The sequence below is a fragment of the Nesoenas mayeri genome (genome assembly GCF_963082525.1).
Source record: "Nesoenas mayeri genome assembly, chromosome: 21".
NCBI lineage: Eukaryota > Metazoa > Chordata > Aves > Columbiformes > Columbidae > Nesoenas > Nesoenas mayeri.
Genome location: NC_137571.1, coordinates 3,178,856 through 3,194,816, shown reverse-complemented (window position 1 = coordinate 3,194,816; position 15,961 = coordinate 3,178,856). Strand labels below are relative to the sequence as shown.

General features: G+C 49.6%; 1 protein-coding gene across 1 annotated transcript in view; it reads left to right on the top strand.

The window, feature by feature from the left end:
• Positions 1-910: 910 nt before the first annotated feature.
• Positions 911-15,961, top strand: part of MAN1C1 (mannosidase alpha class 1C member 1) — a 61,976-nt gene continuing 46,925 nt past the window's right edge. Inside the window, exon 1 of the mRNA XM_080357705.1 lies at positions 911-1,596. Coding sequence (XP_080213831.1) covers positions 1,030-1,596 — 567 coding nt within the window. The 5' untranslated portion in view covers positions 911-1,029. The remainder of the gene's footprint in view (positions 1,597-15,961) is intronic.

Here is a 15,961-nt window from a genome sequence, read left to right as displayed (position 1 = left end):
AAAGTGGTCCTGCTTGCTGCCGTGGTCTGACAGTCGAGCTCTATCTCTTCCAGCGCACATAAGGTGCGGATTGTGGGGTGGAATGAATAACTCTTAGCAGCGAGGCAGAGATTTGGGAGAAAGGGGGAATTCGCCGGGATCCATTTAGCAAAAGCAAAATCCGTAGATTTCCTCTTTTTTTCCTCATGAAACTTAGCCCGAGCCGAGCTCTCCGCATGGCTTGTTCGCAGCCCCATCAGTCTCCAGCCCTCTGCGGGCGGAGGCAGCTCCTGGCAGGCTGGTGAGGAGCAGCCTGACCCCTGTCTGTCTGTGTGTCTGTCTGTCTGCTCTCCGTTCCCGGGCACTCTGCCCCGCCCGGGCTCCTCTTGGCCCCGGGGCTGCCCGGCCAGCAGAGCCCGGAGCTGTAGGGGATGGTGCAGGGCTGGGAGCTGCTCGCACGCTATAGAGAGTTGATGGCAAGTCCGGAGAGAGGAAAAACGAACTATTGTGGCTGAAGGAGGGTGGGACGGCTGGGGAGGCGGCTGACCCTCCGGGACAAAGGCTCTAACGCCGGCTGCACCCTTCTTGGCGTTGAATGAACGCGCTTTTATCTCCCTCCCCCTCGCAGAAATGCTGCAGCATGAACCTACCGCCTAGAGAGAAGCGATCGCACCTCCTCGGCGCCGCTCCCTGAGCCAGCCCGGCACAGCCGTCCGGCGGAGCCTGACACCGGCACAGCCCAGCCTGCCCTGCCCGCCGCCCGGCCCCGGCGGGATGCGCTCGCCGCCGCCTTCATGCCGCAAGGGGGGACTGTGAATCGCCGCTCCGCGCCCCGCGAGTCTCTCGGGCAAGGAGCGCGGGCAGCGGCGGGGCCCCGCGGCTCAGCCCGCTCCGGAGCCACCCACGTGTCGCCCGCCGGCCGTCCCCGCTGAACGCGGCCGCTCCAGCCGGTGGTGCGGGGGGCACATCCCTGAGCCTTCGGCCGCAGAAGCCAGCGGTGCTGCCCGGGCTGGCGGCGCAGCCCGCCCGGCGGCCGCGATCCGGTGCCCCATGGTGCTGCTGCGGAAGCTGCCGGGCATGCCGGGCTGGCCGGCGGCGCTGGGGCTGCGGCTGCCGCAGAAGTTCCTATTCCTGCTCTTCCTCTCGGGCCTGCTCACGCTGTGCTTCGGGGCCCTGTTCCTCCTGCCCGATTCCTCCCGCTTCAAGCGCCTCTTCCTGCCCCGCCGGGCCACCGCCTCCACCTCCTCCTCCTCTTCTTCCTCCGCCTCCTCCGCCTCCTCCTCTTCCACCCGCGACACCGACCTGCCCCGCAGCCCCCCCGCCGCCGCCGAGCCCCGCCACGCCAGCCCCGCCGCCCCCCGCCGCCTGCGGGAGAAGCTCCGCACCGCCGCCCGCATGGCCGGCCCGCCGGCCCACACCGCGCCGGGCTCCCGGCAGCAGGTGCAGGGCGGCGAGCGCCGGGCCGAGCCCGCCACCGGGGATCCCCCCGCCCGGGAGACAAGAGCTCCGTTCCGCTTCGACTACGAGCGGTTCCGCCGAAACCTCCGCCACCCGGTGCGGGGCAGGCGGGCCGGCGAAGACCCCGAGACCCGCAGCCGCAGGATGAAGATTAAAGAGGTGAGGAGCCCACACACCGTCTTCACTTCCCCTCACACGCATTTTACTCCTCTCAGCCCTCACCTCCCCTCATGGCCATGTCAGCCATCGTCCTCCCCTCACAGCCATGTCCCTTCTCAGTCAGCTCTAACCTCCCCTCACAGTCGTGTCCCACCTCGGCACTCACCTCCCCTCACAGCCATCTCAGCCCTTGCCTTCCCCTCACAGCCATGCCCTCCCTCACAGCCTTTTCCCTCCTCAGCTCTAACCTCCCCTCACGGCCATGTCCCCCCTCAGTCAGCCCTCGCCTTCCCTCATCACCATGGCCCCTCAGTCAGCCCTCACAGCCATGTCAGCCCTCGTTCTCCCCTCAGTCAGCCCCCGTCCTCCCTCACAGCCATGTCCCCTCTAGTCAGCCCTCACAGCCATGTCCCACCTCAGTGCTCACCACCCCTCACGGCCATGTCCCCCCTCAGTCAGCCCTCGCCTTCCCTCATCACCATGGCCCCTCAGTCAGCCCTCAAAGCCATGTCAGCCCTCGTTCTCCCCTCAGTCAGCCCCCATCATCCCTCACAGCCATGTCTCCTCTTAGTCAGCCCTCACAGCCATGTCCCACCTCAGTCAGCCCTCGCCTTCCCTCATCACCATGGCCCCTCAGTCAGCCCTCACAGCCATGTCAGCCCTCGTTCTCCCCTCAGTCAGCCCCCGTCCTCCCTCTTAGCCCTCACAGCCATGTCAGCCCTCGTTCTCCCCTCAGTCAGCCCTCGTTCTCCCCTCAGTCAGCCTCCGTCCTCCCTCTTAGCCCTCACAGCCATGTCCCACCTCAGTGCTCACCTCCCCTCACAGCCATCTCACCCCTCACGGCCATGTCCCCTCTCAGTCAGCCATTGCCCTCCCCTCACAGCCATGTTCCCCCTCAGTCAGCCATTGCCCTCCCCTCATGGCCTCATCCTCCCCTCACAGCCATGTTCCCCCTCAGTCAGCCATTGCCCTCCCCTCATGGTCTCATCCTCCCCTCACAGCCATGTTCCCCTCGCCCTCTCCTCCTTGCCCCATGTTCCTCACACACCCCTCACTTCCCCAGCCTTGCTCCCATTTCCCACACAGGCCCCTGGTGCCCCTTTCTCCCTCCATTTCCCGAGGATGGTGACAGGAATTGGGGGTGTTTCTCCATGGAGGTGTCGTGCAGCGTGGCCCCGCGCACGTGGCGGTCACCATCTGCACACACCTCCTGTCACGGGAGAGCAAATGTTGATAGGGCGTGACTAGAAATTAAAAAGCTGAAATTAAGCAAAGGGAAATTTCGGATTGGTTATTAAGGAAAAAAAACTTGCTTGGCAGGAGGTGTCTGTGGTTGTGCAAGCGGCTCCCTCCCTGGGGTATTGCTCCAAACCTGGCTGCTTTACACAAAAGCTGGTGGATGATGAAACTTGTGCTGGTCCGTGGGGACACGTGGACAGACGGATGGATGGGTTGTGCCCTCACAGAAGTCGGGGACGAGGTTGTAAATTGTTTTGTCACTCCGGATGGAATTGGCTCGAGACTTGTTACCCGCTAACAGCGACCTGAAGACTGTCCTGGCTCAGAGCTGGGCTGAAAGGGAGGGCAGAATTCGGCTGGTGCCTCCAGTTTGTGCGTAAAAGCCTGGCAGGCTGGCAAACGTTGCGGAGCAATCTGTGACCTAGTTAACCAGGAGCTATGGATTCTGTGTAGTATTTGATTGTGTTTGTCGTATCTTTTGCAATGATGGATAACCAGCTTGGAGTGGATTTTGGTCTAGGAAGAGGTGCCAATAAGTAAAAAGCACAGATTTAATTAAGCAGAGTATACATTTCTTGGTTTTTCCTCTCACAGAGGTGCAGGCATTCAGCAAAAACGCTGCCCCAGGTTGAACAGAGAAGGAAGTCAAAGAATAACACACGAAGGGCTTCGAACTGCTATAACCTGCATTTTAAAAACACTTTTTAAAAGCTCCCTCCTGATATCTCTGTCAGTCTTTAAAACAAAGCCTGCACCGCTGGTAAAATTCCCACTTCTGTGCCAGAAAACCAGACACAGTGCACCCAGGGATGCTGGGTTTATCATCCCAGGCATGGCTGAGCCATCCTTCTGTTCTGCATCTCGGCTGCAGGATAATCAGAATATTCCAGTGCCCGGCCCTCCCGTGTGCTCGGAGCGGTGGAGGCTGTGCTGGAACCAGCTCCTCTTCTCAAGGTACGCGAGGGTACCACAGCATACCCGTGAACAAACCAGCTTCCACTCCATACAAACAAATCAAATTGGAAACCAAATTTATGAAAGCTGGTGGAATTCAGTCCTTTATTTGTAGTTAATTATTTTTAAAACATAGGATTATTACGAGTTGTATGGATTCAGCCCCATCTGTTTATAACAGCTATAATCAGTGCTGGGTAGCAGAGTTAGATTTTTTCAAGGATGAGAATCCATAAATACTAGTTTTATGCTGACAGCTAATTACTCTTCAAACAGAGCCCTTATTCCTTAAAAGTGCCTGCACTTCTATTTATTCAGAACGAGAGAGAGAAACAAACACAGTGCTGAGATATGAGACTGAATGTGCAAAACAAGGGATGGTGGTGCAGCCTGTGGAAGAGAGAATCAAAAAAGAGATGGAGAAAACAAACCAAGAGAGGTTAGAAGACAAATGCTATATAAAAAAACAGGTGGCTAAATAAGAAATGCAAGTAAGAAATAAGTCACGATACAGCATTTGGGTCAGCAAATACTCTTCATGTAATGCGAGAGATGCAAGCGGGGCAGGTAGCAGGTTGGCTGTTGAAGGTGGTGTGTGCAGTAGCAGCAGGTGGCTTTTCTCTCCTTTGAGGTCTTTAAGCCCTGTAATTTGCTAAAACTGTCCTGGTACTTAAGGTCTTTCCATCCCATCCCAGGCAATTCTTACAGGTCAGCATCTCTATAACAGGGAGGATGGATATGAATGGGATTTGGTGGTGGTTTTTTCCCCCATCTGTCTGCCCGAGCCTGGATAGAAGCCAGGAGCGAAAACCGGTGTGTGATCAAAGACCAGGGCTGCTGCCCAACCTGGACGCTTGGAACTTTCCATTATCTCACAGGACCCTTCATCCCGAGCAGGCGTCTGCTCCTTCCCACCCAGCCTCCGAAGCGTCTTGATGCTTCAGCCAACGAAAAGGGTGTGTCATGGGTTTCTTGGGTGTTACTCATGGAAAGTGTCAACTAATGTGGTCTCGCTAGACTTCTGCTGCTGAAAAGAGAGCGTTGTCCAGAGTGGAAACCCCACCGCTGTTGTGTCTTCCGCTTTGTTTGGGAAAGCTCTGAGCAGTGCCAGGGGCACGGACGCTGTTTGACGATTAGGGGGTCAGCCTGGGGGTGTATCTGCATCACTCACTGTGTTTCCTAGTAGTGCAGAAAGGAAGAAGAGGTGGATTAACGCATTGAAACGGCATGTTAAAAGAAATAAGTGCTGCAGTGAGCTGAGCTGACGTGTGCACGCAGGTATTCTGCTTTGCACTGGTGGGTAACTTAAGAGCGGCAGACCTCTTAGGTTCGGCTTACCTTGTAAAGACAAGGTCAGAGTCAATAAGCAGTTGTTTTTCTGAGAAGAAAAAGAGGGAGCACCTGTATTGCACAAGGCTGCTTGCTGCAAAAGGTCGTTGGTCACCTGGAGAATTGCCTGGGATCTGCTGTGGGCAGCCGAGCACTGTGGGCACTCTGACCTTTTGAAGAAAACTGCAATAAGACCAAAGAGCAGCCTCCCCATGCTACAGGTTGGGAAATTTTAAAAGGGCCTGGCATTATTCATCTCTTAAACTTCATGTCTGCAAAACGTGGTGGTTCTGTAATTGATCAATCTTGCATGGCTTCAGGGAATAGCTACATTTTTTTACATGTGCCAAATACTAATCACTGATGTTCAAAAAAAAAGGGGGGGAGAAAAGTGGCTGTAGTCAGAAAGTGACTGCAGGAGTGACACAGTGGGATTCCATATTTATTTGCCCTCAACAATTTCCAGATCAAATTGGCTCAGTGAAAAGTCAAAATGATTTCCTCTCCAACTGCTGGTTCTGCAAACTCAGCCTCAGACTGGGGCAAATCAGACCGTGTGGTTTCTGCCTTTTGCTTCATAACCGGTAATAAAGATTTTGCTGTTGGAGCTGAGCTGACAGTTTTGCTGATGATGGAAGAAGCAAACAGACTGTTTCTTGCTGTAGTGCTGCTGTGTGAGCTGCTTGGGTCTCACAGGCAGGGACGTGGTAGGGAGAGAAAACAGCATTTTTCTAAAGTATTTTATAGCAGCCCCACTAATGCCATCCAGTGCCGAAGGGCAACCACTGTGACCAGCTAGACCAGAGAGAGTCCGTCAGTGAAATTACAGTGGCTGCTTACTTCCAGTCATGAAATGCGAGAAAAATGTGAACAGTGGAAGAGATTTACTGGCTTTCTTTTCCTCTTTGGGTCCAAAAGACAAGTTTCTTTACCTGCTGTCTGAATACCCAGCGCCTTAACTTGGTGGTGTCCTTTGTCCCTCCCAAAAATGGGAATGTGTCGTATTCAGGCAGGCTTTTAGTCCTCTGCTGGGATGTACCCTTGGGTTTGACACATGCATTCATTTCCTCTGGATTAGTAATGCTGAAGCCTGTTTGTTTTACAGTGCAGTTCTCTTCGTCCTGTCTCCACCTTCCTTTGCTCCCCTTGCTGTCTGCTGTCCTCCTTACGTCTGAAGACGTATTTGCTTTTGACAATCAGACCCAGGGGAAAAAAGGCCATCAGAGCCTGTGCACACAGTCACTGCAGATTAGCAGGAACCTTTGCAGGTAGATCAGTCTTTTAAACACAAGTATCTTGACAGTTTGTCACTAAAAGATAATTGGTAAGAAACAGGGATGTTATCAGGAGCTCAGCTTTGGCGGAAAGTTACTTGCTGTTGGTTGCCGATTTGCCTTTGTGTGCTTTTGACAGTCCTGACCAGGGATCCCCCCTGCAGTGAAAAGGAGCTGGTTTTGGGGCAGTGCTACTTGCTCTCCTGAATTTGTGCCGCAGCCCTGACCCCTGGTGGGAGAAGCATCTGGTTAGACGCTCCTTCCGAATCGCACACCTTGGCAGAGGCGGCCATGGGTGTTCCCGGGGGATGTTACCCAGGTGTACGAGATCCTGATCACCGATTTACTGACAGCAGAGCTCAAAACCAGCTCTGGGCTTGAGTTACAGTTGGCCTGTTGGTACAACGCTGTGAATCACATTATCAGTCGTCCCTGAGCCGTCTCCTTTCCGAGGCCAGCAGTAAAAAGGTTTCAGACGTCTCCTTTTCCCTGCAGTGTGCAACTCTGTTCTTCCATTTGGAGAAAATGCCTCTTCTTTCTGTAATCTGGGGATGAACAGTGCTACGAGCAAATAATGGGATCTGTCAGTGAGCACAGTGAGTTGTACCACGTGCAGTTCTAGATGGAAAAGCACCTCCCCATGCACATCTTTCTCCCTGAGACCCATGGAAAACATCTTACCCAGTAAATCCAGCGACTTCCAACAGACTTAATTCTGGCTCTTGGGGTAAAAAACCGCTGTTCTCAGTAAAATACTTGTTAGGAAATAGCCTTCTAGAGCATCATTATTATGAAGGAGTAGAATGATGATTGCAAACCAGTCAGGTGTACTGTGATCAGATCATAATTCTTTCTCTGGGGTAGAAATACCTTTGCAATGAGAGAATTTCCCTGCAGTGCAAAGCACCGGCTGGCTCCAGCCTTGCTGGAATTTTCCTATACCCCGTGCTCCTCCTCATGCATTTATTTACTGAACCTGTGAAAAAGGGAACTATGCTGGAAATCCCACAAACGGTGCTTAGTTTTTGCTTCACTAGCCTCCGGTGGATTCATGCAGACAAAATTTAGACCTAACCTGTCTCAGCCGCTTTCAGCTCTAGGGTATACAGTTAATTGCCTAAAAATATAGTTGTTCTGTTGGCATAATGCATGAGTATAGAAAATACTTCATGGTGTGATCCGTGCTACAGTGCTGCTTGCCTTGGAGATGCCGATGATACCTCAGTGCGCGCTATTACTGATATTACTGGAGCTGAGGGCATTTTGGAGTTCGGGAGTGCTGTGCAATTTGAAGACATTTGTTCTTATCTACAAAATCTGGCCTTGAAAGCACTTGTTCCACAACAACTAAATTTGGTGCGAGACTGGCTTATAAACTGCCACTTAAATACGATGCACTGTTCGCACAACAGCAAAATTGTTGGAGTCTGGACCTCTCCAGGCTGATGACAGATAATGACCAAATGCAAGTGGGGGACGTGGGGAAATGGGTTCCCAGGACACACAGATGTTGTGCAGAAGGACCTACGCCTTGCAGAATTAACTCAGTAAATACACAAAAGTTCTTTGAAAGTTCGCAACTAGAAAGAGAAGGGGGAGCAGGGCTGGAACTGCCCTGTGGCCCCTCGGTGACATCCTCTGGAGCCACCTCCGTGTCCCCTCGGGGAGCAGAACCGTGGTCTCAGCAACTGCCTTTCCAGCCCAAAGATAGACTCCAGATTAACTTTTTAATCAATGGTTAAATCTGCCCCTTAATGGGAGAAAGATGTTTGTGTGTAGTGTTCTTTTCTTTGGATCTATATGCAAGGCTTTACCAGATGATGTTAATCAATCATGTTTGGTTTACTCTATTAGTCTATTATTGTTTAGATTGTTTATAATTTTGATGCTTTGGAATGTGTTTTTCAATATTTAAAACAATTCAGGTTTTAGATGGGAGACTGGGAAAGGAAAATGTATCTTAAACCGGTCTATCATTTAGCTCTGAATATAAAACTGACGTGAAGCTGTCAAAAGGAGAAAGCAGGAGAGAGTGTTCCCTTCGTTGGTAGAAAGAGGAAACCTTGTGTTTGGAGCATTTTAATTTTTATACTTGGGAAAGAGACTAAATTTACAATCCCCCCAAAAAAAGTACTTTTCATTGAATGCCGTGAGTGGGTTTGGCGTGAGGAGCGAACGCTCCCATGGTTGCTGTCTGTGCTGCGTCTCTTCAGCTCATCATCTGACACAATATTTTGGAAGGGCTCCAGAGACGCCGTCACGGGCAGTGCCGTCAGCGATCCGTGCATAACGCGGGTGTTTTGTGCACCACGGACCCAAAGGTTGTAGGAAAGAGCACAGCGGGAACACTGCAGGGCTGGATAATAAACATCCTCTGTTTATGGCACAGGGATGTTACTCATTTGTTCTATTATTAAAGGGGGCAGAGCATCTACTGTTAATTAGAACAGGACACTTGGTCCTGGAGTCTGTTCCTGATGCAGATTCATCATGTCACTGGATGGACACTGTTTGCATCTCTGTAAAATGGACTTTTGAAAAAATCTCTATTCCAGCAGAGCAATATGAGGCAAAACTGTTTCCTCTTGGGCACTTCAGCATTCCCTGGGCGGACACTGGAGTGTAAGTAATGGCTTGAGTTTGCACTAAACTGAAGTGACTTCAGTGCTTCCCTTTTGTATCTACTTGAGAGCTGCGGTGCAGAGCCCTGTGTGTTTATCACAGGAAGCAAAGGAGAGGCCTCGGCCGTGTTTAAAATGGAGCAGTGTGCTCCTGCCGCTCGCCTCTTCCCAGCACACAGGTGGTGGGGCTTTTTCAGGATTGAGTCCTGTGGCCTGAACCCTCAGTTCCTCCTGTGTCCCCAGCCCTGCCTAGCAGGACCAGTTGCTCCTCCCAGTGTCCCCCACTGGGTGCTGGGGACCCATCGCTGCCCTCACTGGGGGTCTCTGCTCCAATTTGCACCGAACTTCAGTTTCTCTGTGACCTTTAGCCTCTGTCAAACCCAATTGAAGTTTTCCAGCTCACAAGTTACCGGGAAGGATGGGCAGGCGACAACTGAGCAGAAAACAGTTCTCGGGCTTATTTGAGCTAATTGTTCTGATGACTGTGATTGAGCAGGAGCCAGGAACTCATTAGTTCTAATCTGGCCTCCAACACTTCCATTGCATGGCCACAGAGCTGCTGTTATATTTCTCTCTCTTAGTTTATTATGGGTAGAATGATATCCTAAGAGTAAGGCTGCAAGGAATAATAAATGCAAGAGATTTAGAAATTCTACAGCATCTCATCGTGCCAGCAGCACTTGCGCAGGGTGATGATATACAGCGAAGCTATATGTTCAGCACGTCCTGGTGAATGTCTCTGCTCTAAGAGCCGGTTCTTGCTTCCAAGGAAGTCGGTGTCAGAACTCCCGCTGACTTATGGAGTAAACGGCTCTGCAGACTGTGCTGAGAATTGGAGCCATGTTAGTAACATCCCAGCAAACCATGTTTGAAACAGGGTTCTTGCTCTAATTGTGTTAACATGATTTCCCTGGGCAGGAAAGAAAGTGCATAACCATGTACTTTGTGAAGTAACAAAAGTTAATTATAATGTAATCACATTTCATCCATCCTGAAACCTTCCTGCTGTCTGGGTTAGCCAGCCCAGCTCACAAATGAAATGCTTCCAGTGGAAAAGTGGTTGTTTCTGGTTCTTCCTCCATCTGAGCCTCTGTTGTCCTCTGGAGTTATCTAGGAAGGCTGCATATTGTGGTGGTAGTTCAGCATTGTGCTAGAAGAACCCAAACAAATCCTTGGCTGATTTCTGGTGCAGTTTGGGCTTTCTGGAAGGCCTCCTTCCAACACTCAGACCACCATAGGATTCCTCAGTCCTGAAACATCGCAGTTGTGTTTGATTATCTTATCCATCAGACCTTAGTTCCGCATGTCAGTGACCAGAACGTTGTCACTGCTGGCTGTGGATCTGCCCCCTCTCATCAGTAAAACAGTTCAAAAGATTCCTTTTTGAAAGGCAGCTCCTTGGCTGCTGTCGGATAAAGCAGCAGACAGCTGTCTTCTGGTTCTTTCATTTCTGGGTTTCAAAGACCTCCAGAAATATAATTTTGCGTTGAATATTAGGGTGAAATTTATTACGTGGAACAAAGTGGAAGCTGATTGCTCAGGTCTTGAAAGGAAACACGGCCAGAGAAGTGCTATGGGATTCACTTCTATACCTGCAGGGATGTGGATTCTGACCTCAGAGGTGCCTCCTGTCTCTAATTTTGATGAATCTTTATGTTTTGTTTTGTGCTTGTTTGTTTGTTTATTTGTTTAGTTTATTACCCAGATCTCCCAACTTTCCATTTCTTGCTTTATTCGCTCAGCAGTTCATTAATCATTGCGGTAGGATGAGCGTCCAGCGCTGGGATGATGCCAGGCCCTGGTCCCTCCCGTGACGGGAGCTCAGGCTGAAATCTGACATTGTTCTAACATCCACTCCACCAACTTCATTTTTATTGAAGATCCAGTATTTGCAACCTGTTTTATATGATTTATAGTTAACTGAGGGACTCTTGGAAGAGTTTATCACCTCTCAGCTAATAAATTTGCTACTGTGGTCCAAGAATTTCTTACAATACTTTTGTAAGGTGACAACTCTGACGTGAGGCTCTAGGAAGGCTGTGAGCAAGTTTATTGTGTCTGTTATTAGCTATTACCTTGGATAAATTATTGGGCTAATCTCTACTGACTACTTAATGCTCCAGAATTGCTCTGTTCCTCTCTTTGGAAGTTCAAATCACAGGGAACTCTGGAAGGGGAGAGGACGGCACCGCTCCAGCCTGTCCCTCCGAGCAAGGATTACAAAGACAGATGGGCAGCAGGTGAACCAGCAAGAAATCATTAAACTAAACTCATCCTCCCAGATCTCTCCTGTTAAGCCATCCAAGTGTGAGATGAAGCAGGAGGTGTGCTGGCAGTTCTTGGCTTCCCTCTTCCCTCCCGTTCCAGCATTTGGACTGAGACAAAACCAGTTTCCAGACAGATGTTTCTCTGCTCCCCAAGTCTGTTCTCACTGTGCAAAACGGGAGCGATGCAGGGTAACTCTTGGCCTGGTTTTACATTTTTTTCTTTCTTTCTTTCCTTTCTTCAGTTATCCCATCTGCTTATGACTGCTCTTTGGGCCCCTGAGCCATCCGGGTGTCAAAAGCAATTCATGCTTTGCCAGTGCTGGGAGGAAGAGGCAGATCAGATGCGTCGTCCTGAAATGGAAAGAGTGAGACACGTATATCGAGCTGCTGAGTGAACCTGTGACCGTGCTAAATTTTCCTTCCAATGTGAAAAGACTCATTTAGTATCTTACACTGCGGGTCCTGTTCAAAGGACGGATTTATGTGCAGAGACTGTGGCCCTGGCTTAGTCTTTCCCTTCCACGCCCACAGATCATTCCTGCCGTGGTCCCTCATGCAAGGCTCAGGAGTACAAAGCCTCCTATCTTCTCTGCTTTGTTTCTTTCCATAATTGATCTGTTTGATGTTTATCCCACAGGCTATCAAACAGGTAGGTCTAACAGGCTCTGAAAACATATTTTTTAATTATTATTTTCCTTGAATCACCCCACACACTCTTTTTCTTTGCAGTCTGCCCGTTTTCAGTTAGTTATCACTGCAGCTTCTTTTAGAGCGTCCCCTTGGGCTCTGGCTCTCCAGAAATGAGAATCCTGTGCAGATGGTATCTTTAGGCAAAGAGAAAATAACTTACCTTGTCATAATTCAGGTCTGGAAAAACAATCTTGCTCAGTGTTTGCGTTCCATCCACCTTCCCTTTTAACGTGTTGGCATTTCAGTGAGGAGCTGATGGATTTTGGCCTGGGTGTTTAACTGATGGTTGTGCATCATTCACCTGGAATGTTGGTCACTTCTAAGGAGAATTTGTAGTCTGTGTGTGTTAATAATTAGGGATTTATGAAGACCGTGTGCTGCACACGTTTGAAGGGACGTAGTTTAAATGTGAGAGCCCTTGAGGCAGCCTATAGATACATCACAGTGCCCAAAATCTTAAAGAGCTGTGCGAGTTTCCTGCATGATTTATGCTACAGGCACAAAACTCACGAGGGGGACGCTGAGCTGACATTAGAAGCAGCACAATTACAAGGTAAGTCATTTTTTCCCCACTTTCTTCCCTCAAAGCATGCTGGAATAAAGTAGTAGTAGTCACCAAGAAAAGCCATTACCAGATTGGCCAACCTAGAATTAAAAGCACTTGAAAAATCCAAATAACGGTGTCACGCAAAGCGCGTTTCTTGCTTTCTGGGCCCGCCTGCCGCCCTCGGTGCTGCAGCCCCATAGTTGTGTGGTTGACAGATGTCTCCTAATGCGCAACTTTGTTAGCAAAAGTAATCTTGTGAAGTGAACCGTTCCATGAGAATGTAAAGGTAGTGATTTGTGACGTGGCAGTGGATCAGGGGAAATATTTGCTTAACGTGCCTCTTTGTGTGTGAAAGCCTGTATGTATTTGTTTGGATGTATGGCACATTTTCACCTCCAAAGTAAAGCACATACACTGATTACTGAAGTTGGCGTCACGGTATAGTGAGATGCGCTTCATAGGTATATTTTAATAGTTGTAAGTATCGAATATTATAATATTAGAATGTTATTATTAGGTATTCCCATATTTTACAAACAGAGATTGATTTCCCATCCGCTGTTGTTACTTGAACATGTTCTGGTATCTTCTATTTTGAAAACACTTTTAAGTGCTACAGATCTGTACTCACAGCTTAAATTTCCATTTAAGAAGCGGGAATACATGGGTGCAGCAAACCAGAGCTAAGTTCAAATTCTGCAAAATATCTAGAAAAACCCCCAGAGTTTTATAAGGAAGTACCTTAAATTTCTTTTCCTATCTCCTCATACTTGCAGATATTACTCGAAGAGCAATTCTGCCTTCATTCTGTGGGGGTAACGAGGGAAATCATAATTATTCTTATGCTTTAAGCTCATCTTTGTTAAGTGTCCTCTCTGCAGTTTTTAGTCTTTCTCTGGCTCTTGGCTTTCTGTATGTTTGCTGGCACGCCACCTTCGCTCGCATCTGCATCGCACAAGCTATAGTCAGATTTGCTCTTTGATGCTAATCCCCATTTTTTCGCAGCACGTCAAACTACCTTTTGAACACCCATCTGCGGGGAAATCACCCCTCCGATCAAACAGGGGCAGCTCCCCTGGCCAACCAGTGCAAACTGGGCATCGGGAATTGCCTTTTTGTGCAGGTTCTCTAACCCTGATGGCAGCGAGTGCTTCAACTTAGAGGTAACAAGCTTAGGACCGGAGGAATTGTCACTCTTTTTATTGCTGGCCTTGTACAGCATCAGCTTTAGTCGTGCTCTGGAATATCGTATGTTTGATCAGTTCTAGAGGCTCGAAGGAAACACGAAGCTGACAGCGTTAGGGTGGTTGAGAACACACATACCTTTTGTTTCTATTAGAATTTCCCACAAGCTCTGATTCTGGGAAGTGAGGGAGATAAGACTACAGCTTTTCTCGTCTCTCTACTAAATCACCCCGTGCTTTACTCTAGACTTGCAAATTCGTTCTCAAAACCACTGTCATCCTCTTACAGTCCAGCGTCTCATTAGGAAACTCACTGCAAAATCAGCTGCTCTTGCTGACATGTTTCCTGATTTAGATGCAGCTGGATCCAGCTGGGTCTTAATGCCTGAGATAGTCCTATCGAAGGGGTTTTTTTTCCCCTCTTGACACAGTTAAATCTAGTCGCATTAGGAATTTAATTAGGAGTTAGTTTAATTGTGTTTTGAGCTGGTCTTTCTCCCATTCAGCTTTCTTAGCAGGAGCTGTGAGTCAGGAAGACTCTTGAGTTCTATTTCTGTCCTTGTCACTGACATTAATGACCTTGGACTCCCTGTGCTGGGTTTTTTTCCTGTTCCCTCAGTGCAGATGAGGCTCCTGGTCCTGCTTTATTCCTGCTCGCAACTTGGAGAACAAACTGCCAAGATTTTGCCAGAAGAATCTGAAGCAAAGCCCCACTCACCTGTTGCTTGAATTACTGGTCTATTTACTTCCAGATAAAGCGACACATAGCAAGTAATTCACAGTATCTATCTGCCATCTAACACTGAACAAACAGCTGATATATTTACAGTCAGGAGGCTGACAGGGTTTGAAATTTTGGTTTAGAGTCCGTTATATAGAGCTGGAGCACACGGGAAGAGTCGTGTGGCCCAGGCTGGTGCTTTGGGTGTGAAAACAGGAGCCTTTATCTTGTGTTTAAGGAAAAATCGAGTCAACCACTGGCAAAGGCAGCTGTCAAAGAGCTGAGACTTTCCTGAACTTTGGGTGCCATTCCAGAGGGTGCAGAAAATTGCTCTTGAGGAAGTGGGTTTGCGACAGGAATTAGTTCGGTGTTGTCTGGGGTGTTAATCAACCTCCTGCCCCATCGTCGACGTGTGTATAATCCCTGCGTTCGCTCGCATGGATCGTCTTTGGCCAAGAGGCACAGGGCTGCATTGGTGCAGCTGCCGCAGGGTACTTGATGCTCTCCTGAGCCCAGGACCTTGCTGGTTATGCACGATTCCCGCTGCCACGTGAAGTCACAGAATCCCAGAATGTCAGGGGTTGAAGGGCCCTGGGAAGCTCATCCAGTGCAATCCCCCCATGGAGCAGGAACACCCAGATGAGGTTACACAGGAAGGTGTCCAGGCGGGTTGGAATGTCTGCACAGAAGGAGACTCCACAACCCCCTGGGCAGCCTGGGCCAGGCTCTGCCACCCTCACCCCCAACAAGTTTCTTCTCATCTTTAAGTGGAACCTCCTGTGTTCCATTTTGCACCCATTGCCCCTTGTCCTGTCCCTGGTTGTCACCAGCAGAGCCTGGCTCCATCCTCCTGACACTCCCCGTTTCCATATTGATCCCCAGCAATGAGTCCCCCCTCAGTGTCCTCTTGTCCAGCTCCAGAGCCCCAGCTCCCTCAGCCTTTCCTCACACGGGAGATGCTCCACTCCCTCCAGCATCTTGGTGGCTCTTGCTGACACAATGGGTGTGTAGACAGGCATTGAGTTTTCACCCCAATTCTGCCACTGTCATCTCCTGCAAAATGACTTTGGGTCTGCCAGACTGTTGGGCGAAAGAATATTGAGCACCAGTTCACAGCTTAGTCCCACGCCGTTTGGTTATTTCTCTTTGTGACGCCTGATGCTCTTACAAGAGAAGGCTGAGGTTGGTGTTGCAGGTGGATACTGTGGAAGTTGCCCAGAGGGTGTATGAGGAGGGTCAGAAAGGGAAAGCCGAGAGGAAATACCTGTTGCGTTTGGAGCCGACACGATTGCGTTCGCTTGGTTCTTCCACGGCTTTGATTTTGTACTAAGACTCGGGTTTTATGTGCAGCCGTTCCTTCGCTATCAGTAAACAGAAGAATGTGTAATTTAAAGTTAGAAAAATCAGGTGCCATTAGATTCCCCCTCACCAAGGTGAGGCTCTGTAATGCTTATCGGTTGCTTTGAAGGGCCATTAAATGAAAATCTCTGCGATTCACTTGATGTTTTATTCAGAGACAGAAGGCACCGTGGATGCTGT